The sequence below is a fragment of the Pelecanus crispus genome, chromosome 2 (genome assembly GCF_030463565.1).
Source record: "Pelecanus crispus isolate bPelCri1 chromosome 2, bPelCri1.pri, whole genome shotgun sequence".
NCBI lineage: Eukaryota > Metazoa > Chordata > Aves > Pelecaniformes > Pelecanidae > Pelecanus > Pelecanus crispus.
Genome location: NC_134644.1, coordinates 116,360,489 through 116,383,618, shown reverse-complemented (window position 1 = coordinate 116,383,618; position 23,130 = coordinate 116,360,489). Strand labels below are relative to the sequence as shown.

Here is a 23,130-nt window from a genome sequence, read left to right as displayed (position 1 = left end):
TGAAACCTTTGACCACAAAGCAGGTGCTGAAAGAGAATAACAAATTTCATAGGCTTGATGTATTTAACCCCTTTTTCAAAAAGCTACGCTGACAGACTCAATCCCTGGACTCTCTTTTGTCCAATTCAACGCCAAGCGTGCGTCAGAACCAGTCATTTGGAAAAGCCTCACTTTGGCAGATAAAAGAGTATGCTCCCAACACTCTCTCAGTGTTGTAGGTATTACAGATTTGTTGCTCTATTGCATAAGTACGTATTCATCGTAGGCCACCCTTTTTCTACAAGGTGGATCTAGAATCAGAATCGCTCAGCTGTCTGCCACCGGTCCCCTGCTCTGCTGGCTCAAATGCACGGTAATTTGGCTTATATGGTTTCTGGAAGAGTAGGTTTTCAATTCTCTTCTCCTCATCCTTGACAAATCCAAAATGACATACAAAGACAAGCGAAAAATCTACAGGGCAATGTACTTGTTACCAGACACTCTCATTCCCAAGCACTAACAAGCTGCTGAAATTAAAAATCCGCTGAACCGCCTTTCTTCTCCCGGGGCCGCTTTTCCCCTTCGCTCTTCAGACGGCCGACGCTGACCGTCAGCTGCCCCCGCAAAGCCGCGGTAAGGCGGCCGGCCGGCCTCCCGTCCCCCGGGTCCGCCCCGCCTCGGCCGCGCAGGCAGGCGGCGGGCCTCCCGGCCCCGGCGGGCAGGCCGCTCCCGCAGGCAGCGCTCGGGAGGCGAGGGCAGCGGGGGCCCTCAGGGGCCGCCGGGGCCTGAGGGAACGGCGGGTCGTCATCTCGGAGGACGCAGTTCCGCCCCGGCGCCAGCCCCGGCCTGGGGGGCCCGGCCCGGCCCGGCCCGGCCCGGCCGGCGGTAACGGCGGCGCCGCCATGTCAGGCGGGGCGGCCGGGCCACGGCCGCGGCGATGGCGGCGGCGCGGGGCGGGCCGGGCCGGCGGCCTCCCCGCCACATCCTGCCCTCCGCGGCGCGGCGCGGCCTCGGCGCTCCTCTCCGTGGCACCCCCCGCCTCTCCCGGCCCTTCTCCGCCCCCGGGGCTCACCTACAGTCAGCGCCCAGCAGCCAGGCGCCGCGCTGCAGCCCGCCTTCCCCATTGACCGCGGCGGCCGCCCGGGCGCCTCCCTCCGCCCCGCTCCCCTCGGCGGGGCGGCGCCGGGGCGCGGAGTGACAGCGGCGGCCGCGGCGCAGCGGGAGGGCAGCTGCGTGCGCCCCGCTCACCCTCCTCGGCGGGGAGCCGGGCCCCCCGGCCCTGCCCCGGGCAGCGCAGCCGCCGCTATGAAGCCGTGCGAGGAGGAGGAGGAGGAAGGGGGAGCGGGGGCGGCCGGCGGCGGCGGCGGGGACCCCTGGAAGGAGTGCGCCGAGGTGGCGGTGCAGCTGGCGCTCCGCGCCGGGCAGGTGAGAGCCGCCCCGCTCCGCTCCGCTCCGCTCCGCTGCTCCCCGGGGCGCAGCCCGGCGGCGGGACGGGGCCGCGGAGGGGCCCGGGGGCGGGGCGGGGCGGGCTGCCCGCGGCTGCAGCATCCTTCTGCCGGGCGGTTGTGCCGGGTGCGCTTGTAAATTTTAAAAAAAAAAAAAAAAAAAAAAGGAAAAAAAAAAGAGCCGGGCGTTTTGAGGAAAGGCTGTGTGGGCACTTGGCTGGTGGGGCAGAGCTGGGGGGGAGGAGGAGGAGGAGGAGGAGGAGGAAGGGGGGGGGGGGGACGGCCGGCCGGCCGGCCGGGCTCGGCACCCGCTGAGCAGCCGGGCCGCTGCCGGAGCCCTCGGCCGCTTCCCTCTGCAGCGGGAGGGGCGGCGGCGGCGGCGGGGCCGCTTCCCTCGGCGGCTGCATCCCGCGAAAGGGCGAGGAGGCGCTTCAGGTGAGAGCAGGTTTGGTTTGTGACTGGGAGTGGTTTTATTTAATTTTTATTTATTTTTTTTTTAAATTGAAAGATTTGTCAGCGTGAAGGTGCTTTAGTAACTTTTTCAAATGCACGCCAAGCGTTTATTCCGCGACTGTAACGTTTTGGAGCACGCCGTGATGCTAAGGTTGAATTCATGCACAGCTGAGGGTTTATGCCGTTGTGCGCTTATCCAGAATATTGTGTATTTACCCACTACAATACCAGCATTTGTCTTTTAGCAGCTTGCGCAGAGAAAAACAAGTCGTGTCGGGGAGGCTTTGTCTTCTTGTTATGCCAGTCTTCACTTCAGTCACTGAAATTCACTTGCTAGAGATAAATCAGCAGGGGCTCTGCAGAGATCTATGGTAATTTATTTAAGATCTGTGTTTTGACACAGTAGAAGGTTAATCATCTCAGGAGACATCCTGGCCCCACTGTCTGCGGCAGCAAAACTTCCACTGACTCTTAACAGAGCCAAGAAGTGCAATCAGCAGATTGTTCAGATGAGAAATTGGGTAAAATACAAACCTCAGCAACATGTATTTCTCTTCTGCTGCCATTCTGCTCTATTTTGAAGCACACTTTGTACCTGTACACTATGATTTAAGGAACTCCCTTTTCTATCTTGAGTCCAGGACCTGTAACTTTTCCTTAGTATGCGTTATTAAATGTATTTCCTCCTTAGTAGGAGACAGGCAAAGATGAACAGGATGCCAGAGGAGAGGAGACTTGTTTCAGTAATACAAGGAATAAATGGAGAATCCAAATCGGGATGACAGGTCATGCTCTCACAGACTCCAAACAGGAGTTTCTCTAGCATACTCATTCTGCCAGCCATTTCACAAGAGAGACTCTCATGACTTGCTCAAGCTTCCACACCTTATTTCTCAAAATATCAATCTGCGAAGACAGCCGTACCCCTCTCCAGCCATTTTAATTGTCCAGAAGATCACAGCTGAGCACCTTTTCCTGGAAGAAATAAATATTCCAGAAGATTAATCCTTGCATCTTTTTAGTTTGCCATTTGCCATCGCTACCTCGCAACTGGCAGGAAATGGCCGATTCCTTGGCAGGCCAAATTTAAACCAGTCAAGGATGTTGCTTAAGTAGGGATTTGGAACTGAATAGGGTTTTTATTAACTTTGTAATGTTAAGGAATGTTTTTAGTTACAAAAACCACCAGAGATCCTTGTGGAAGAAAAGGTGCAGATAGGGCTGTATCTTTTATTTAAATGTCAATCCACTTCCAGCTGTTCCCAAAAGAAGCTAGAGATAAGGACACCAAATGCAGTGTAACATAGGTTTGATGCGACTGGATTTTTCTTGAAAATTGACTGGTAAAATTCAGTTTTGTTTTGGTCATCAAAAATAGTCAGTTCCACTGGTCAAGTTCATGTTTTTCTTCTGCCTCTCTTCCCATCCGTCCAACGTCTCCACCTTCGCCTCCATCTCCAGAAATCTGCTTGCACTCTCTGTTTCCCCAGATTTGAGAGCTGTCTCCATCCCTGCATGAAATTTTACCAGTCCAGCCTTTCTTTTAAGGCCCTCCATTTCCGAGGCCCGTGGCAGGTTAGGAAGGCTTGGAATCATTAGAAAGTGTCTACAAAAGCCTTGGTGCAGAGGCCAACCTGAGGAAAGGCATGCAAGTCAGGATTTCGGATTTCTAGAAGTTAACCAGTAATACAGTTTTCTGGTCTCCCCTTTTGGCTTACACGACTGTTGGTTTATATTGCATCATGTTTCATGAGTATAAGTAAAATATATCTTCTTTCCAACAAATAGGCATCTGTGCTCTGCAATAGTTTCTTCTAAACTTAAAAAGCCAATAAAGAAATGATTGCTTGAATATGTGTCAAAAGTGATGTTGCTGGAGTAACTTCTATTCCCAGGTTAAAATCATTGCCTCTTTTGCCCGTCCTGTTACTTAGTTCCATTATTTTTACAAAATATCACAGGCTCTTGTTTAATATATATGGCTGTTTCATAATGAGAACGGCCATGGTTTTGTAATCTCTGTAATTGGTCTTCATTAAAGTTATGTCTAATTCACTCTACAAGGCCACATATGACTGCGCTTTTTCAAACCTCTCTTCTGCTTTTTCTGTGAGTAAACTCTGCTTGCTATGTTCATGAAGGTGCACCCGTTGGCTTAATATGACTTTTTGCTAAAGAAAAGCAGGCACAACTAGTCTTTGCATCTTTGATGCTGTTGAGAGCACTGAGTAACATTTGCATAGTTCTCTGCAATTGCAGTTGCAGAAACTTCACCAAAATGAGTAGATGTGCATCCAGGTGAAAACAAGTCTAAGAAACTGAGACTAGAAGCTAGCACGTTGAAGTCCACACAAACTACTTTTCTTTCTCCTCTTCTTTTTTTCCCCAGAAAATAATTTTATGAGGCATAAGAGACTTAGCAGAATCCCACTGGAAAAAGGCAAAATTTCCACTGCTATTCTAAAAAGCCAAGGTTTTTTTCCCACATATTTGCTCCCAGGGGATATTGTTAGTCTATTTTCTATGGAACATGGACAGATTTTTTTTTAGCAAACCAGACTGGTATTTCCTAAATTATTTGCAGGTAGTTATGCTTTTTATCTAGTTGCTTGATTTTACCAATGACCAAATACTTCAGGACAATATTGCAAGCAAGTAAATCCATCTTGGAGCTCCCAGAAGTGTGTGGTGAGTGCAAGCAGTATGGTGAGATGAAATACCTAACACGAGCACCTTGCTGTAGGTGGCTCTCCTGGCAGGTATTGGGGAGAAGGCATCTTAGCCCTCTGTCCTCTACGTTCTCCTTTGTATGACTTAATGTCACAAAGGCGTTAGGAAAGGAAGAGTCCACATCCATGACTTGCACTGAGCCCTTGCGGCTCAATTTCCCCTCCTCCGTGGCAAATGAAGAAGGGAGCAGGGACAACCTGGACCTTGCTCTGTGATGTGGTCTTCATGCATGTACTGGTGTAAATGCCCCTTGCTTTGCATAACCTCCCAAATGCTCCCAAGCTGGGTATTAGGAGAAGACCTAGCCAATCCTTTATTAGAGGAGGGGTAGTATGGGCTAAAAGTGTTAAGTGACTCTGCTCTAAATAACCACGCTCCTAAAACTCAGCTGCTTAGAAATTGCTGTAAAATCTCCATAACCTAGGCACAACCTATAATGCAGTGGTAAAGCCTAGTAAAATACATTTACAGCCAAAATACAGCATCTTGGTTGCCAGTTTCATTGTACCATAGTGATAAGGAGCAATCAGCTGTTTTCATTTCATCATCCTGTAGTTCCTTTGGTCTTCCACTTACCTGCTGCCTGTTACCTAGAGAGAGACTTCTAGGGAGCTCCACGCCCAGCTGGGAAGACCAGGCAATTGCAGTAGGTATCTGCAAACCTTATCGTAAGGCTTCTGCAAGGAGAGGAGCTGAGTGATGCTCTCAAAGTACTCTGAGGCACCAGGCTCTAACAGTCTTTGTAGGCAGATGATTTTTAGGGATTATTCAACATAAGTTGAATTCTGGACTGCTCTGAGCTGTTTCATAAATTTGTGAAGAATAAAAGCTGTTTCATCAGTGACGCAGGGAATGTGATCTTTGTGTGGGACTCTGGCTTGGATTGCATACCTGTACAAGCTGGTGCAAATGCATGAGTCCCTTTTGTCAGACCCTTCATAAGAGGCAGAGAATTAGCAGGCACCCGTCCATCCCGTGCCATCACCTGGTACCGCGAGTGAGCTAATACAGACGTGGTGCCCATTTGTGGCTGGCGACTTCAGCACGGCATCATGACTTCTCTCCTGCTCTCCCCTCAACACACCAGTTGTACAAGAGGTAGGGAGAAGCAGTCCATTGCAGGGCTGAGTAATGTGTGTCACGACCCCTCGGCATGGGCCTGCATGGCTTGAGGAGGAGGAGAGGGGCAAGAAGGCCCTCAGCCACCGCGTCCTATATCAGAGTCACGCCCTTGGCTGTTTGCACCTTCGAAGTGACTGCAGCCTCAGGCTGGCATCTGCAGGTCACCAGAGAAACGGGCAGGGTGGGTTTTGTTTGACGGTGGGCAGATCAACCAGTCTAACCACCCGCTGCTGATAGAGAGCTACTGAGCAATAGTGGAAGTTATGGAAGTGATGAATTTTTAGAAAAGCTTTTGATAAGAGTTTCTGCGTGTGCTTTCCATGTAAGTACATTGTGAATCTGGTTACCATAAGGCTGCTACAGAACCCTCTGGGAAACCAGGGTATTTTTAATAGCTGTCACATTGGTGAAACATATCAAGCAGGATCCTGCAAAAATCCAGCTTTGGACTTGATAAATGTTCAGTATTTTAATGAAGGACTTGAAGGACAGAATAGAGTATATACCACCCCACATATAAAACCTACAAACAGATCAAAGTGAGGGGAATGGTGAGCACTTTGGAGGACAGGAACTGAGTTTAAAATATTCATGAACAACTGGAAAAAGGATCAGAAATGAAAAATATTAAATTCAGTAACAAGAGGTGCAAAGGATTGTATTCAAAAAGGAGAGATCAAGTGCTGGAGCACACGATGAAAAGCAACTGATTGCAGAGCACATCCACAGGAGAGAGCTTTCACCTCCGCTCTTTTTGCTGGAAGGCTCAGGTGTGATCTCACTCCCATGCTGAGCAGTGGCATATACTGATTTAAATGGCTGCAAAAATCTCCTCAGTCCACTGTGTATTAAAACTGAATAGGAGTCAAGATCATGGCACTGCTAAAAAGAAATTTGAATCTTTGAAAGGAGTGTTTAAGGCAAGAAATGAGAAGTAGTATTCCTCATCTATTTGACTACATGACGTTCTGAGCCCAATTCTAAGCATTTACTTATACATAAGCAATATAAGAGTAAAGAAGAACAAGTTAAATAAAAGGCATCAGCATGGCAGTTTTTTAGAATACACAACTGAGGTGGTTGGAGGGTTTTGGGTTTGGGATTTTGCTTTGGACCAAAGAGGAGCCAGAGGACCTTCCTAGAGCTGTGCTTTTATGCTTCTATGGTAAAACCATCAAGAAAACCATGCAGGGCATTGAGGGGAGTAAAAAGATTACATGTGGTTAATATTTTGATGTACAATGATGAACTTTAGCAAGACCTCAAACCAAAAAGTATTAACTTGCCCTCACGAGCTCAGTAAATAGGCATAACTAATGTTTTACAGCTCATGAAACAGAAATGTTAGTCCAGATACCTTCTGTACTAAGGCAGCAGTCAACAATATCCATTACTTGTCGGAACAATCATCACACCCTTCAAATGTAGTTTTTCATACTACAAAAACCAAGAGCTGAGACTGAAATTTGAGAGTTGCTGGTTCCCTTTCCCATGCATAATACAGCAGAACTGTTTTCTTTAGTCATCAAACACTTCTCTTTAGATGGTTTTAAAATATTTTGATCAATGGAAATTTAGTTAAACAATTGAAATATGTAAGTTTCAGAAGGGACCTGGAATATTGGTCTTGTTGGTGCTGGTTTTAGTTAATATAATTCTATACAAGTATGTGGTGTTTAATTTTTGCTTTGTTTTGGTTGTCCTAATTTCAAAGAGTTTATCATTTTCACTGGTTAAAAAACAAGTCAGCTCCTTTTGCAAGTTGAACATTATCATCCTACCTTCTTTTCTTTTTAATGAAGGAGTGGAAAAAAGCCAGAAAGAAAATGGAAAAAATGGGGAAAAGCTTTTACTAACTGTTTTCCCATATGTGCATTTGCACTTGATGTGGTTTAGTTCTGAGTTAATAACAGTAAAACCCTTAAAAAGGAGATAAAGACTTTTCCAGAAGATAATCCAGGGTTAGATCACTGGTTCCGTATCTGGGGAAAAGTCTAAATTTTTGGTTTTGTTAAATATATGTAGGAATTCTTTGGGAACTAGTGGGTGGTCAGCAGTCAAAGTTCCAAAAACCCGTATACACAATTAAAAATAAACTTTGTGTGTCTTTGTTGGGGGGAAAAAAAAAAACCCAATGGGGTTTGCCTTATTGCATGTTTTTTAAAGTAAGCGAGCAGTGGGGTATTGGCCCTGTAAATTAAAAAAAAAGAGAAAGGAGTTTCCATGAAAAATTCTTGAGCCTCAGGGCTCGCTCTTATCTTGGGTGTATTTTCTGTAATTTCCTAAATCATGATGACTGCCATCATCCTTTTATTTCATTAGCTGCACCCCATTCATCGACCCTTTTCCGAACTGCCAAGAGAGGTTCTTGCAGAGTGATTCAAAATGCCATGTTCCCAAAGACTGCTCATTATCTCAGGAGGATTTTTAGTGGGAAGAATTAGAACGGGCTCTGATAGAATTAGGCCTACAGTTGTTTTTCAGGATTAGCTCTAATTTTTCAGTAAATACATTATTTTAGTGTGCACAGGGTGAATGGCCGACAAATCTGATTTGTGAACTTCTGTTTCAGATTATTAGGAAAGCTCTAACAGAGGAGAAACAAGTGTCCACAAAGACATCTGCAGCAGATCTAGTGACAGAAACTGATCATTTTGTGGAAAATTTGATTATTTCTGTTCTGAAAGAGAAGTTTCCCTCCCACAGGTGAGTGCCTATAGAAAGAAACTATCAATGACCTTTTTTCCTTTAAGAGCTGTATATCTGACTGGCATTTAAAGGTAATTTTAAAAGTCTATATACCTCTCTTACATATTAACCTATTGCTGTTGGACACTTTCATAGGACTCCTTTTTTAAAAAAGTACCACTTCCCTGTACTTAGTACTTCATATTTTCTAACAGTTATGTTTTTTAATATATGTATTTAATAGTAAAGCTTCCCCCGTAGGGACATCATGTATGAAAGTTTCATATGAATCTCTGTGATTTTCAGGATACCAATCTGTTCTCTATTGTATAAGAATTATGCTAAGGATATCTATTAATTTATAGCTGAAATTAATGATAGCAAAGGTCCCATCCTGCAGACCTTTCCTTCACTTTCTTTTGCCATCACACATAAGCATTTGCCAGATCACGATGAGTATCTTATTTAATCACATTTGCTTTGTGTTGTGTGAATTCCTAAAATCAGTGAGAAGCAGGGTTGTTTGTCATCATTTGATGCATATACATAAACAGGATATAAATTACTATATGGGGTGTCAACCCAAGGTTTTAAAAATAGATCAGATTGTTGCCTCCCCTTGAATTATTATGGTCAATTTGAAAATAACAACTCCTAGCACATGCACAGATTAGAGACAGGTTTTGTATTAGTTGGCCAGGTTTGGTTTGATGCAGAGACTCTGCAATCGATTTTCACATTTGACTTCAGTCCACAAGGATAAAATTCATCTTTCTGCAGAGCCTGTGTATCCCTTAAATACTTCATTCTAACTGTGTGCATCTCTGACGGAGATGAGCTTTGCACTCTAGCGCTGCGCAGAAATCAACAAAGATGAAAATCTGGCGAGCTGCTAATCTGATTGTCAGCGATGCTGCTGGAAAAAAAACACCATAAGAAGGAGTAGAAAGAACATTGTATACTAAATACGGCTTTCTAAATACGTGTTGTTTGTGATCACATACTGAAGCTGTACTGTACAGCATAATGTGTGGTTCTTGGCCATGATTCTCAAGAGAGTGCCAGGCTTTACAAGCCTATTATTTGTGTAATATTCCTTCTACTATTGCTGGCTCTGCTCTTTTCTCATCTCCACTCTTACGTTGTTTTTTTTTTTCCTTGAACAGTCTGGCAGAGAACATAAAACACACATTTCACATAAAATGAGAATCATCAAAAGCACTCAAGTAACTCAGAATGGGAACAAAAGTTGTAAGGTCAACATCAACCTAGGAACTGAAAAATCTCTGACTTTATTAACTCTGTACGGTTAACATCTGACTTCATAAGCAGATGGAGTTGCCATTTCTTCAAGACAATTATTTTTTGCTGATATTGGTTGTTGGTTTTGGCTGGAGTTTGTTCAGATGGTGAATGCATTTAGATTAAACAATAGATTAAAACTAGATTTAACTAGACTAGATTAAAACACTTGCAAAGAAGAGTCCACAGTAGCAATCAAGGTTTAAATTAAAGTGCAATGAAAACATTAAAACATCATTTAACTTGTGTTCAGTCTTTCTCGTAATCTAGCTGTTGAAAGCATCACTGAGGATTTGTTATTTCTTTTTCTCTTAAATAAGCTTGATTCTTATGTTCTCTGAATCAAAAGAACGTACCTTAGGAGTTAGAAAAATTAAAAGGGATCTCATTAGAATCTGTGCCATTTGCACTGTGGTAGTGAGGAGTCTTGCAATACTGGAAATGTACTCAGAAGTAAAGAGAAATATTAGGAAAACGTGTTAAAAAGGTAATTCTGTCCCATGTTTCTTTCTTCTTCTCTCTGCTTGGCTAAGTGATAGGTATCATCCTCATTCGTGCTTCACCCAAGTTTTCATCTTTGCCCACGCTTTGGTACTTCGGCATGCTCCAAGTCTTTTCAAAAGGATACTTTTTCTGGTAGATCTTTGAGTTGTGGGTAGGCAGAGCCAGAATACCCGGGGCTGCTGGTTGAAAAAGGCTATCACACCATTTGCCAGTGTTATTCTTACACAAGTTGTCATCTTTGGTGTTAATTGTGGCCTTAATCCTGTAGATGTTAAAATCAGGACACAGCCGTTACAGAGGGTGACATCCAACTCCACCTGCCCAGCTTTCTGCCATAATGGGATAGGTGAGGGATAGTCCCAGTTTGAACCTCCTGCAGTCGACTGGATATCACTCCTGCTGCAGTTTATGCTGTGCTACAGTTTCCCTGCTGTTCCAGCAAAGAATTTGAGAGTTGCACTGTGGTATGAACAGATGTCCACTAAGGCTAGGCTAAAATTACTGGACTCATTTTCAGTGGGAGAAAACTTTAATCCAGATTTGAAGAGAGGTCAACAGAGCTGGCAGGCTGGCATATTAAATTAACTACTGTAATAACATGGCTACCCCTCCCACTTCTCAAGCTGTTCCTAAAATTTGGTCTCCAGTACTTCAGGCTGAATGTTTTGCTTAGTTCGCATGTTTTTACAGGACAGAGAGCCATAAAGCAACACATCTGATGTTGGCCTTGAGGGCCTCTCACAGTACCCAGTGCTGTATAACAGCAAGGGGCTTGTTTTAACCTATTAGCCCAAATTTCATTAAACGAGCACCTAGCTGGTCCTACATCCGTTTTGGAAAAATTGGTCTTGAACATCAAGACTTTATCAATGGCACTGCTGTGTCCCGTCTTCACATTAGCATTTCTGTATGTGAGGGCTGCAGCGTTGCACCTCGCGGTAAGGAAAAGGCAAGGGAAAGACGATACTTGAGGGCAAAACACCTTACACAGAAATACTCTTGTCTTTAAAGAGGTTCCCATTTCACCTTTCTTTGACTGGCAAGACAACGGGTATAGTTCAGGCTGGGGGAGCTGGCAGAGGGTTGAAGCAGAGGCATAATTTATCGGGAAGATGGACAATCTGAGATGGGATGTCAGGTGCTCCATCTGCAAGAAGGTGAGCTTCCTCTGCAGCCACCAGCACAGCCAAAGCGTATGGTTGGGTTTAGGTGCTAATTACAAGATCTGTAAAAGCAAAAGTCAAATGATACAGCACCAACAAGACAAATAATGCAATATTTAGAGCAAGGAGTCTGTACAGTGTTACATTTGACTGAGAATTCCAAACACTTGTTCAAGTCTTCCTTGTTTCTCAGTTGCACACTAACACTTTGTCCTTCAGCTGTTATCTTTAATGGAGATGAAAATAGTAACAAACACTTCCTACTTCCCTCTTCATACCAACTGGGGGCCCATAATGCCATCAAAATAGTCCCTTTCTACTGAGGGAAAGGCAGAGTAGCATCTGGAAAATTCAAGAAGTTTCCTCCAGTGCTGTCTGCAGAACATTTTAAGCTCATGGTTACAAGCGTTATGTGGCATCGCGTGGCGCGTGTTGAGGGCACAAAAGAAAATAGCTGCTACTCTAGTCCTGGGGAAGCAACCATTTCTGCAAAAGACGTTTTCTCTTTATTTCATCCAATTTTTTTCTCTTTGCATCTTCGAGAGAAGCTTTTTCGTCTTCAAGCATTTGCAGGAACTCTGAATACCACTACCAGTTGTTCAAATGTGAAACCAAAAGCAAGATTCAGTACTAGCAACCTGATTCTACACCTTCTGTACATTCAGGACTTTATTCAAATCTGTGAGAGTAGCACCTGCACAACTCTTATAGAAACAGACCCTGAGCAGTTTATGGGAGAGCAGGGATAATTAAGGTCAGCAGGAAATGGGCCAGAACTGGATGTTCATTTCCCAGGGAAAAAGGCGGGGGGGGGGGGAAGCATATCTACTGAAAGAAATTGGGACAGAACAACAGAACAGAAGATGAGTTCAGACTTCAGTGTGTGCCTTGTGCATCCAAACAACAAACAAAAAAATTAATTTGTTGATTTTCTCTGGGTCATGGGAAAAAGAAAGTTCAGCTTTGTAAACCTTTTAATTTCCTGAGTCAGACTACTGTAAAAGATTCAAGTAGGAGTGAGATTGTGGATTTTCTAAGAGTGCATTATTTCCTGCTGACTGAATTTGACTGCAAAAGAGAAGCAGCTACAGTTTGCAGTTTATATTACTTCTGCAAGAGACAGGCCTAACCCATAAAATTACATTCTGCATTAAAAAACCCTACTTCTAGAGTTCCAGGGATGCCAGTTCTGATCCATATCTGCATTCATTTTCATGACTTTCTAAATGATATTTTGTGAAAGTGAACATAAATGGAGTTCTTTTTTACCATGTAAAATAGTATGCTATAAATTTGAGAACGCTCCTTCAAAGTTTCTATGCAAGTTCCCCATTCCCAAATGAAAAAAGCAATATATACATACATGTACATTTATACAAAAAATTCATGTATATATAAAAATTAAGTATCTCTTCAAAAACAGGAAGTTGGAGTTTGACTTTGCAAGTCACATAGCTAAGCCAATTTTCTGGGACGCTTGTTTTACTCCACACCAAATGCAGGTTTATTGCAGAAGAATCCACTGCTGCTGGTTCAAAATGTGTCCTCACAGACAGTCCAACCTGGATTATTGACCCTGTTGATGGAACGTGCAACTTTGTGCACAGGTAAGTGGACAGTGAACTGGGAAATATATAAAAAAGCAAAATGTAGTTTCTCACAAGTCCTCCCTTCTGCTTAAAGGTGTTTTACACTGGTAGATTTGTTCCTTTGACTCATAAGTAGGAGTCATCCCTTTATCTTTTTGTACCTTGTGTAGTGTATCTGAGGGAGTGTGTGTTTGTGCTGGAGTGAGCTCTATACTGTTATCTAAAGGTAAGCTAAAGTTTCTGCTGATTGCTTAATGACCCAAAGCTCTTGACTCACAGCTCGTTTATATATAACCGCACATTAACGTGCCGAGACTTGAGCTGAACTGGAGGAACAAGGCTGTGCTATGATGACACTTGGCCTAACGCCTTATGTGGTTGTTACACATTCCTTTTAGTAATGATGTTTCCTCCCTTTCAAATACAAATGCTTCATTTTTTCTGGGAAGTACAACCATTGCAAATATGTAGAGTAGAACTGAAAACTAAGTTGTACATAGATAGTGTTTTAAATTTCTATAATACCTCTCTGCTAAAAGAAATCTAGGGATCGTTACTGCAAAACCGCAAAAGTTGAATTCATCATTTGAGTGCTAAGAGTTGTAAAGTAATGACTATTTGTAATACTTCTGCTTAAAAACCTTAAATATGTTCTGCCTTATAGTTAGTGACTTAACATCACTGCGGTTATCGTAAAACAAAAAAGCATTTCCTTGACTTTTGGTGCAATTACATAGGATTCAAGGGGAGGTGGGGGGGTATTGTGCCAGTGTTTCATGCAATTAAGTGAAATTTTCTCTTTCTAGCAATATTATCTAGACCTTTACTTTAGAGCCCTTTTTAAAACATGTTTTTAAGAAATGAATTTATTTCATTTTTTAAAAAGCAATAATTATACTTTAGTCAAAAGGACCAAATTAAATACGTGATCATCACTTTGACAAAAGAGAGGGTAGAGGAACTGGTTTCTCCTTATGTTGATGTCAGCAGCAAGGTATCTCCATGCTACTTAATTGCTGTCTCAGATGCTTGAACTTGAACGAAATGTGCTCTTAGAAGTGATGACTTGTAACAACGTTAATGATTTTACACTGGATAATTCAATTACACTAAAGTAAAAAGATCACTAAAATATACAACACGTTTAGTATAAAAATCCTGATATCTTAATGTGTTTATTTCTTGCCTTCTCCAATATTAAATTACATTTTTAAAGGAACTGACAAAAAGAGGCTGACAAAGGAGTAGTAGTACAATGTCAAGAGCATTTTGACACAAGTAAAATCACAGAGCTCCTTGTGCGGTTTTGTTACCCAAGGGAGTTGCATAAGGAGTCAGGTGAGAGATTTTTCATCAGTAGTACTCATTTCTTATTTTTCACAGATTTCCCACAGTGGCAGTGAGCATTGGATTTGCTGTTAACAAAGAGGTATGAAGTATGTTCTTTAAGATAGGTACCTGAGAGCTGGTTAGAAGCCTCAAAACTATATGGGAACTTCAAATAAAATTATTTTTTTAAAAATCAGCCATTACTCAGGGTTTTCCATGCTTTGTAAATGCATTTGATCATGCTCCACTAGTCTAAAATTGTAGTCCTGAAAAACTTACGCAGACGGGCAATTACAAGACAATTCTTACAAATTATTATAAATATTGCAGGATTTATGTGGGGAAAAAAGGGAGTACTGGTGTGAGCAAGGTTTTTTAAGACAAAACCATAATGAGTTAAATATAATGCTGCCTCTTCATAAACATATGTCCCAATGTTCTTATGTTATTATTATTGCTTCTTTCCTGCTAGCAGTATCTGTGAAAGCTAACTGCTGCTATGAGGCAATTCAGAACTGATTTCTATGACGAATGCAAAATTATGGGCCTAGTTCATTTAATCTGTTCATTTAATCTGCCTTTGTGGTTTTCTTAACATAGTAAAATAACTATATTTACCACATGAGAGCTTGATTACAGGGGGGGAAAAGTGCCTAGCCTTCATATGTGCCATTGAGTTTCATAGCTATACTCATTCACGCTAGTGCCTTTTCTCCAGATGTTGCTGGTTTACAGTTTGATATATACAGAAGAAATAGCTGTTCAGATTGCCAAGGAATGTGCTTCTTTCAGCCTAATTCCACAATCTTAAATATGTGTATAGCTAGCTGTAAGTGAAGCCAGCAAGAAGTCTGTGCAATAACAACATAGTTTTCAGATGTGCTAGTGGCTCTTACTGATTTAAAGAGAATAATGTTGTGTACTTCTCTAGTTAGTTTTCAAGCATGTAAACTGCAGAGGAACACTTCCATGCTTTTCAGAAGTTTATTCATTCCCAAAGGTCCTTTTGAATACTACATATTATTACCAGACAGCTTTCTGTAATATTTATGTTTTCTAGAACACCATCCTGATTTTGATGCTGCATATTTTGGGTTATGTAAACTAAACAAAGCTGAAACAAAAATAATGAATGATGTTAAATCTCCCTCAGTAAACAAATGAGAAAAGCAGAAAAAAGTAAGCTGAAAAGGAGCCAAAGTACACACAGGGGAACTGGCCTGAATATTAGCTTTGAACAGTGCTGAAGAAATTCCTGCAGATGTCTTCAGGGAAAGAGTCTATTAATAGTGTGTTCCTCAAAAACACCCTTGGTTTAGATGGGACCTCAGGGTAGGGAGTCAAGATAGTCTATTCCCTTTGAATTGTCTCTGATGAACACCTTTGATTATTCACATTGAATGGAGGTGGGCAGCAGGAAAAGATTTGGAGTCTAGAACATCTGAGATGTTTTCTTGACCCTGTTACCAACTTCTTCTGTGACCTTGACCAAGTCACTTAGTTTTTGTGTATCTGTCCACCCCTATATAAAATATTGCTAATACTACTTATCTAGGGGTGATTATCACTGAAGTTTGTAAAGTGCTTTAAAATCTTCTGGTGAAACCTATTAAAGTAATGGAAATATTACAGACCTTGAGTTTAAATCAAGGGTCTGACCCTCTTCTCATTGGTAAACAGATACTCCCACAAAAATTCCAGTGTTGCTCATTCTCAGGCTTTCACTGAGGGTCACAATATTTGGTATTTCTCTTCAAAATCCTTCTCTTGGAGTCGTGTGACTTCAAGATTCTCACTTTTATGTGTAAACAAAAGGATTTTGCAGAGAATTATTTGAACAAGCGACTGGAGCATATGACTTTGGTTGAAAAGGCAGGCAAATTAAATGCATCATGAAAGGTGAAGTGCATATAAAAGCATCCACTGTTAATAAACAGTGTGCCATGACTTCTGAGTTTGGATGCCTGACTGATCATATCTATGTATTTAGGGCTGCAAATCTTCAGGGTCCAGCTGAAGTCAGTGGGATTACTTCTAGGTGTAACTGCTCACCAGTGGAAGTAAAGCATTCAGATTCTGGCCTTAGAGGACTTGCATACATTCAGTAAAAACATACAATTGAATTTGAAATCAACTTAGCATTTAATCCATTCTAACATGAACACAAACAAGCTGCAAGTAAGAGTTTAGAAGATCATGAACAGATTGCATTAACTTCTCTTTATAAACTGAATTTTATATGACCTATATCTCAGTATCACAGTAATAGTAAAATTATTCCAGTTTATTAGCATCAATATAATCTTTGATTACATGTACCAATTAAAATATTGCTGATCTTTCTGCCATTAGTAGTTGTTTATATTTATGATGAGTAATTTGAGTTGCATTCATTTCTTTCCTTTTCAAAATCTTAAAGCTTGAATTTGGTGTAATTTACCACTGCACTGAAGAACGATTATACACTGGTAGAAGAGGTCAAGGGGCATTTTGTAATGACAAAAGGCTTCAGGTATCAAAAGAGACAGGTTGGTCTAGATTTTGTTAGAACTCTAAAAGGAATATGTTAATTTTGTTTCAGAGTTGTTGCAAATCATCATTAGGATAATGAACGTCATTATCCTGATGGAAAGTATTTCACCTGCATGATAATTTTGTTGTTATGTGTTTGGTTTTTTTCTGAAAAATCACCACTTTCCTCATTTTCTTTTTAAAATATACATCTGAATATGAACTATTTAAATAATCCTAAATTATTTTGCTTCATAACCATTGTTTAAAATAAGGAGGAATGAGTAGATTCACCAGTTTCATTCCAGCTGTACACTGGCATAACTTTTTATGAGCAAGATGCAATGGGAATGGTGAATCAAATTCAGAGTATTATGGTGGCCATTATTCACTTACTTTCCAATAAACTTGTATGTCATAAAGTGTATTATGTCTGTAGGAATACATGCTAACAGTAAACTAAAGGATGCATGCTTCATTAGGGGTTAGCTTGCTTTTATGTGTAAGGTACGTTTCAACATACAAATAGCTAGCAACACTTAGTCAATGCTTTAATGGAATTCTTTTATTGGTAAACGAAGTCATAGATCTGTCTGTTTACCTAATAATAGATAACAATAATCAGATGTGTGTAGAGAAGTTTTCTTTTAATCAATCAAAGTGCAGAGGAGAACATAACACTCAGTTGTAGACAGAAGCAGACATGTGCCAAAAATGTACATCATTGTACACAGGAGATGGTAAAAATTTCACCCCAAAAAGAGATTTAATGAACTTGAAACACAGTAAAGTCAAGCAATTTAACATACAGATTTGTTGTAGTGCCCCAAGCAGACCCTGCATCAAAACTTCCCTGAAATTTGGGAAGTTTGGCTATTCACCTAAATTAATAGTGAGCTGGGGTCCCTCTATTTGGAGAGATGGAGCAGACTGTAAAGTTGTGACCCCTAAGATTTTAATCCTTGATTATACATCACATTTTTGTCAGTGCTCGAATATCTCATATTCCACAAAAGCCCGTGCTGGTAGAGACTATTCGGAAAAACTAGCGGTGCTCCCAGTTGGGCTGGCTGAGCCACTCTTGAAATGTCCTCGCTCACTTTTGCAGTCGGAGAGTTCTGGTTTCCAGCTGAGCAAGGAACAATTTTGGCACATGCCACTTTTGTCCTTCTTTCTCTGGACATCCAGTCTACGTGGGCATCTAGAACATAGCAAGGGAAGTGGACCTTCTGCCCTTCCAAATGCTTTGAAATTTTCCTTTGTTTTGAGAGACATCATTTGGTGGTGGGCAATTTCACCAGTGAAGATGGATCTTATTTAGTCTCACTTCTATTGATGTTTTAAGTGTATAAAATCACAGTTGCTCCTTTCCAGTCAGGACTATGGCTTCAGTGAAATAAACCAGCCCTGGAACAGAGGATGTGTTTCCCTGTACCTACCACTGGAACTCAAGTAGCTTTCACCAATGCGTGATGCATTGGAGATCTAGGCTTGTCGTGTTACTTCATGCCTTTTGTTTTCAGGAAATGTGACTGTTGTATAACATTGATCTACGCTATACATTCATTGTTCAGATTTAATAATTTGAAATCACAGTCCAGGCAAACGCTGTTCTTTGTCAATGCCAAATTTTGTAGAGGTCTGGTATGGGAGTCCAAGAGGTCAGGACACGCTTAAATGAAGGATCCATCTTCCCTTTGATCTTGAGTGACACTTTCTTCTCATCCTTAGATTCAGGTCAGGCCTTACATGTGCTAATACTCTAAGTGTATTTTCTTCCACAGAATTGGTCTTTTCCTCATAAATCTATCCATATCACTGTTAAATCTCTTCTACCAAGCTTCCTTATTTTTCAGGCCTCTATCAGAGTGAGTAGTCGTCAGTAAATTTTTTCTTGTACCTTGAATTCCTGAAATCCCATCGAGTCTTGTGATCAGCCAGCTCCTTTTCCAAATAAGAGATCTCCCTCTTTCTTGCCTTAGTCTCTTCATCCAATTTCTACCTGTAGCCTTGATGAAAATTTAAGAGATCCATTTATGCATTAGAAGTGTATTTAATAACTCAAAAGAACAACTGTCTTAGTCATGACCTAGCTATGACTGGTGTGGTGTGAATGCTTGGTGCATTTCAGCAATGAGGTGTGCATTAATGTTCTGTAATTATAGATTGGGTCTGTTATGCAAAAATTTCTAAGGCAGATTGCTTTCACCATCCAGAGTTTTCAGTGGTGGCTAAACAACGAATACCCTGCAGCGTGCCTGGATTGGTGTTTCTCTATTTTAATGCAGTAATATAAAAAGCGGTTGTTAAATCTATGTTCCTACAGTTAATCTTTGTGATACCCTGTAACTTTTAATCTAATTACATACCTGTTACTCACCAACCATTTACTGCATTGCTTGAATCCATAATGTTCCTCTGCAATACTAAATTCATTGGTAGCCTGTTTAATTAAATGATGTCTCTCTCCAGCCTAATTTGCTTTTGAAAACCTCCTTGCTATTTCTGCTATGGATTTTCAACTTATGCAATTAGCTGTAATAACCAGGTAGACTTTCCCTATCTTAATGAATGCCTAACCTTTAACCCGGGGTAGAAGGTGACACCTGGCACCTGGGCACAGCCTAGTTAGTAAGTAATCAGATGATAAACCTTTGAGTTCTGTCATATCTTTAACACCTCTGAGTTCAGCTGGCAGAGCAGAAGCAGGGACACTTGGCATTTGACCAACCATCTCCATCTCCATTGGCATACGCTTGTTATATACTAGCAATATTCAGATCTCGCATGAGGACTGCTTCAACACCTTGCAAGTCACTGTGAGTCTTTCCTTTGACTCTACATAAGGCTGATATCCTCATCTGCTGTAGATCAGAACTGCCCTTGCTGAACACAGTACAAATATAACATTCATATATTATTGTTAATTAAGATACTGCTTTAGTTTGTGACAAGAAAGGTTTTTTTTAATAAGGTGTCTTCAGTCTTTGAAATGTCAAAATGAAAGGGATTTATTACTGGGTGACTGGTGACTTAGGTAGAAACTTTTTTTTCCTCCTACTATATTCCCAAATGTTTATAATTTGTTAACAGATTACATTAAAGTTCCCTATTCAAGAACCATCCTGTTTTCAAATACGATTAGATTAGCATCATTAATAGTTACTGGGTCACTGGGTTATTTTTAGTTGACTGCTATGTTAGTGAATTTGACAGGTCAATGAAATAAAACAACATATGGAAAGAGAAGGAATGTAAGAATGTGTTCTTGTTTTTAATCTTCCTGTTCTTTTTTTAAAATGTGTTCAGATCAGACCATTTGGTATCAGAAATCTAGTCTTGCTTGAATTTTTATGCAAAGTTGTCACTTATCCTATGGAAAAGTTTGGAGTAAAAAAGGGGACATGAAAATTGTTTTTTTGTGAAAAGTCCATTAGTGTTCAATTTAAAAACAAATTTCCAGAATCTACCTGGAAGCTGTTGAATTAATGGAAACAACTACCTACATTGCAGATATCTCGAAGGCCTTAATTTTAACAGAAATTGGTCCAAAACGTGACCCTGCAACTTTGAAATTGTTCCTTGGTAACATTGAGAGATTGCTCAAGGCCCAAGCACACGGGTAAGATATTTTACAATATATCTCACATTTGTGACCAAAAGTCATTAAAAAAACAAAACAAAAAAAAAAGAAACAAAACCCAAACAAGTGCGTTGCACATTTTGCGATCTTGACACATAGGTTGAAATGAAAGGCATTTTCTGCTTTACGTTACCGTGTCCCCTTCTCGCGGGGTTTAGGGTCCGTGTCATTGGGAGCTCGACCCTGGCTCTGTGCCATTTGGCATCCGGCGCTGCAGATGCCTATTACCAGTTTGGGTTACACTGCTGGGACTTGGCAGCGGCGACTGTCATTATTAGAGAGGCGGGTGGCACTGTGATAGACACCTCAGGTGAGTAAAATCTCCTCGTTTTCATTGACTTTTGGGGGACTGAGTGGCTATTTCGGGGCAACTTGTGTTACCTCAGTACAGTCCTCCTCCTGTGGCTCTATCTCCTTTCTAGCAATATTCTGTAGAAACGTCTGTGCTCTCCACTAGACTGTGGCTGGTTATTCATAACACACTGATGTAATTCCAGCCTGGGGTTTCATCACATCAAAGGTCTTCTGAGTCAAACTGTATTTCCATGACTTTGAGTAATTCCTTTAAAAGCATCAGATTTACAGTAAAGAACTAGCCCAGGAGAGGTAGATACACTCAGACTCTAAAGAGATTTTGGCAGAGACAGCCTCCTGAGAAAGGAGGACTCTCAGGTCCATGTCTGAACAGATATGGCTAGGAACTACTCAGAGGGAGTAGAGGACAGCACAGTCTCCAGATTATTATTTTATTCATTTAGATGGTACATGGAGTACTGGTGACCAGTATGTGGATACTGTGGAAAGATTTGGTGGATTAAGAAGGGTATGCTGATTGAACTAATTTCTCTTCTATTCCTTCCTGTTGCTAAAAGAAGGGAACGTTGCATTTATTGTTGGATACTGAACAAATCTAGACATTTGCTGCTTCTGTTACATACTTTGGCACTGTATCTAGAATTTTCTGAAGTCATTTTTTGCCGGAGATTTCCAGATATGAGTTGCTGAATTAGGTTGTCCTTCCCACCCCAAAAGGAGCTACATATGAAGTTTGTTTCAGCGTTTCGGAACCTATCTAATTGCAGCATGGTTTATATTTAAGATTACGTTGCCTTTTTACATCACCTAAGATAGTTCTCACTAATCCTCTTGTCCTCAGGGGGACCTTTGGATCTTATGTCCTGCCGAGTGATTGCTGCGGGCACCAGAGAGATGGCTATGTTCATAGCTCAGGAAATACAAACTATTCACTACAGACGGGATGATGAAAATTAAATACTTGTAATACGAAGTCTGCCCTCCTGAACTATGTAACTTTTGCAAGATGGGTGGCTTAAAGGGTACGTCATTTCAGCAGGATGCTTTCTGTGGAGATTTTCTGTGTCAAATATTTTTTATAAATTTATTACAATGTGGGAAGGCATAGGGAGATTTTTAAACTTCTAAGAATCGTGTTTCCTTTTTAATATGTATCTTTCAGCAGTATCTTTTGTATAAGATAGCATATTTTACTTGTAGTAAATTAGTCTCAAAATTAAGTTGTAACTTCATATCTGTGGGGCTGATATTTAGTCTTTTGTAACACGCAGCTAAAAATGGAACTTTATTTTTACAGATGCAGATCTCAGGTAAATGAGCTTTAGGACTGTAATAAGGACAAGTAGTTAAGATGTGTGCCTATAATACCCTTGTTCTAGGATACTTAAGAATGCAATAAAAATGACATTATTGTTTCCTAACTACGTCATAGCTATATATCCATATATATGTATATGTACATGTATGTATGTCTGTGTGTATGTGTGTATATATATACACCTATACACATATATGCATGTATACACACACACCCCCATGTGTATGTATATATATATATGGGTATCTTGGATGTTTACAGCAATTTAGAGAACTGATAGAAGAAAGCTAATATTGGAAGTTATTTTCAGGTAAAGAGGATAAGGTACTTTACGTGATTTTGGTGAGGGCTATCCAAATGGCAAATAGCAGAGCTGATCATGGAAAATGTTTAATGATTTTACAGACTGTCCAGCTAGTTCTTGTTTCCCTTCATCCCTCTGCATGGAGATAAATCATACTGTCCTACAGGCCTCTCTAAGATACTCAAACCAGCAAACACTTACTACCATAGAGTAATTATAGTTAAAACCAGGAATATTGAACTCCATTGAGTTATTCACAGTATTAACTATGACACACAGTAGGAGGCCAGCAGAATAGAGCACAGTGTCAAGAAGCTGTTGATTTTAGAGAAACTTTGAGTAGAACAGCAGGATTTGGCCCCTTACAGGCAAGTTATTGAAAATATGCACATAAGATATGCTTGCAAAAAGTTGTAAATCACGTGCCCTTCTCGCACAAAGTTGTAATCGCACTTTTTGATCAGAGAAACCTGTAAAATCAGTTGCATACATTTCCTAAATACACAGATGTTTTCTATTCTTGTATCTAGCATTGGTTTTAATATCACCAAGGTGATAATTTCTATCTAGATTATTTTTTCAATCGTGAGCACAGGGAAAATGCAAGTGTGTCCAGAAAAGTAGTTGAGATTAAATCACTTCTATATTTTTCTTAAAAAATTGAATTAAAAGGTATCTCTTTTTTGCAAGAGTGCAAGTTAAAGGAATGAGCCAAAAAAGTTGGTTAAAAATTTT

The 23,130-nt window shown here is 41.0% G+C and overlaps 1 protein-coding gene across 1 annotated transcript; it reads left to right on the top strand.

Annotated features, from left to right (window-relative positions):
- Window positions 1-1,284: 1,284 nt before the first annotated feature.
- Window positions 1,285-22,238, top strand: IMPA2 (inositol monophosphatase 2). Its single transcript, XM_075704684.1, has 8 exons — window positions 1,285-1,404; window positions 8,302-8,435; window positions 12,889-12,993; window positions 14,359-14,404; window positions 16,724-16,832; window positions 20,329-20,437; window positions 20,617-20,768; window positions 21,615-22,238. The coding sequence occupies exons 1-8, from the start codon at window positions 1,285-1,287 to the stop codon at window positions 21,728-21,730; spliced, it is 891 nt and encodes a 296-aa protein (XP_075560799.1). The 3' UTR covers window positions 21,731-22,238.
- The last annotated feature ends 892 nt before the right edge of the window (window positions 22,239-23,130 follow it).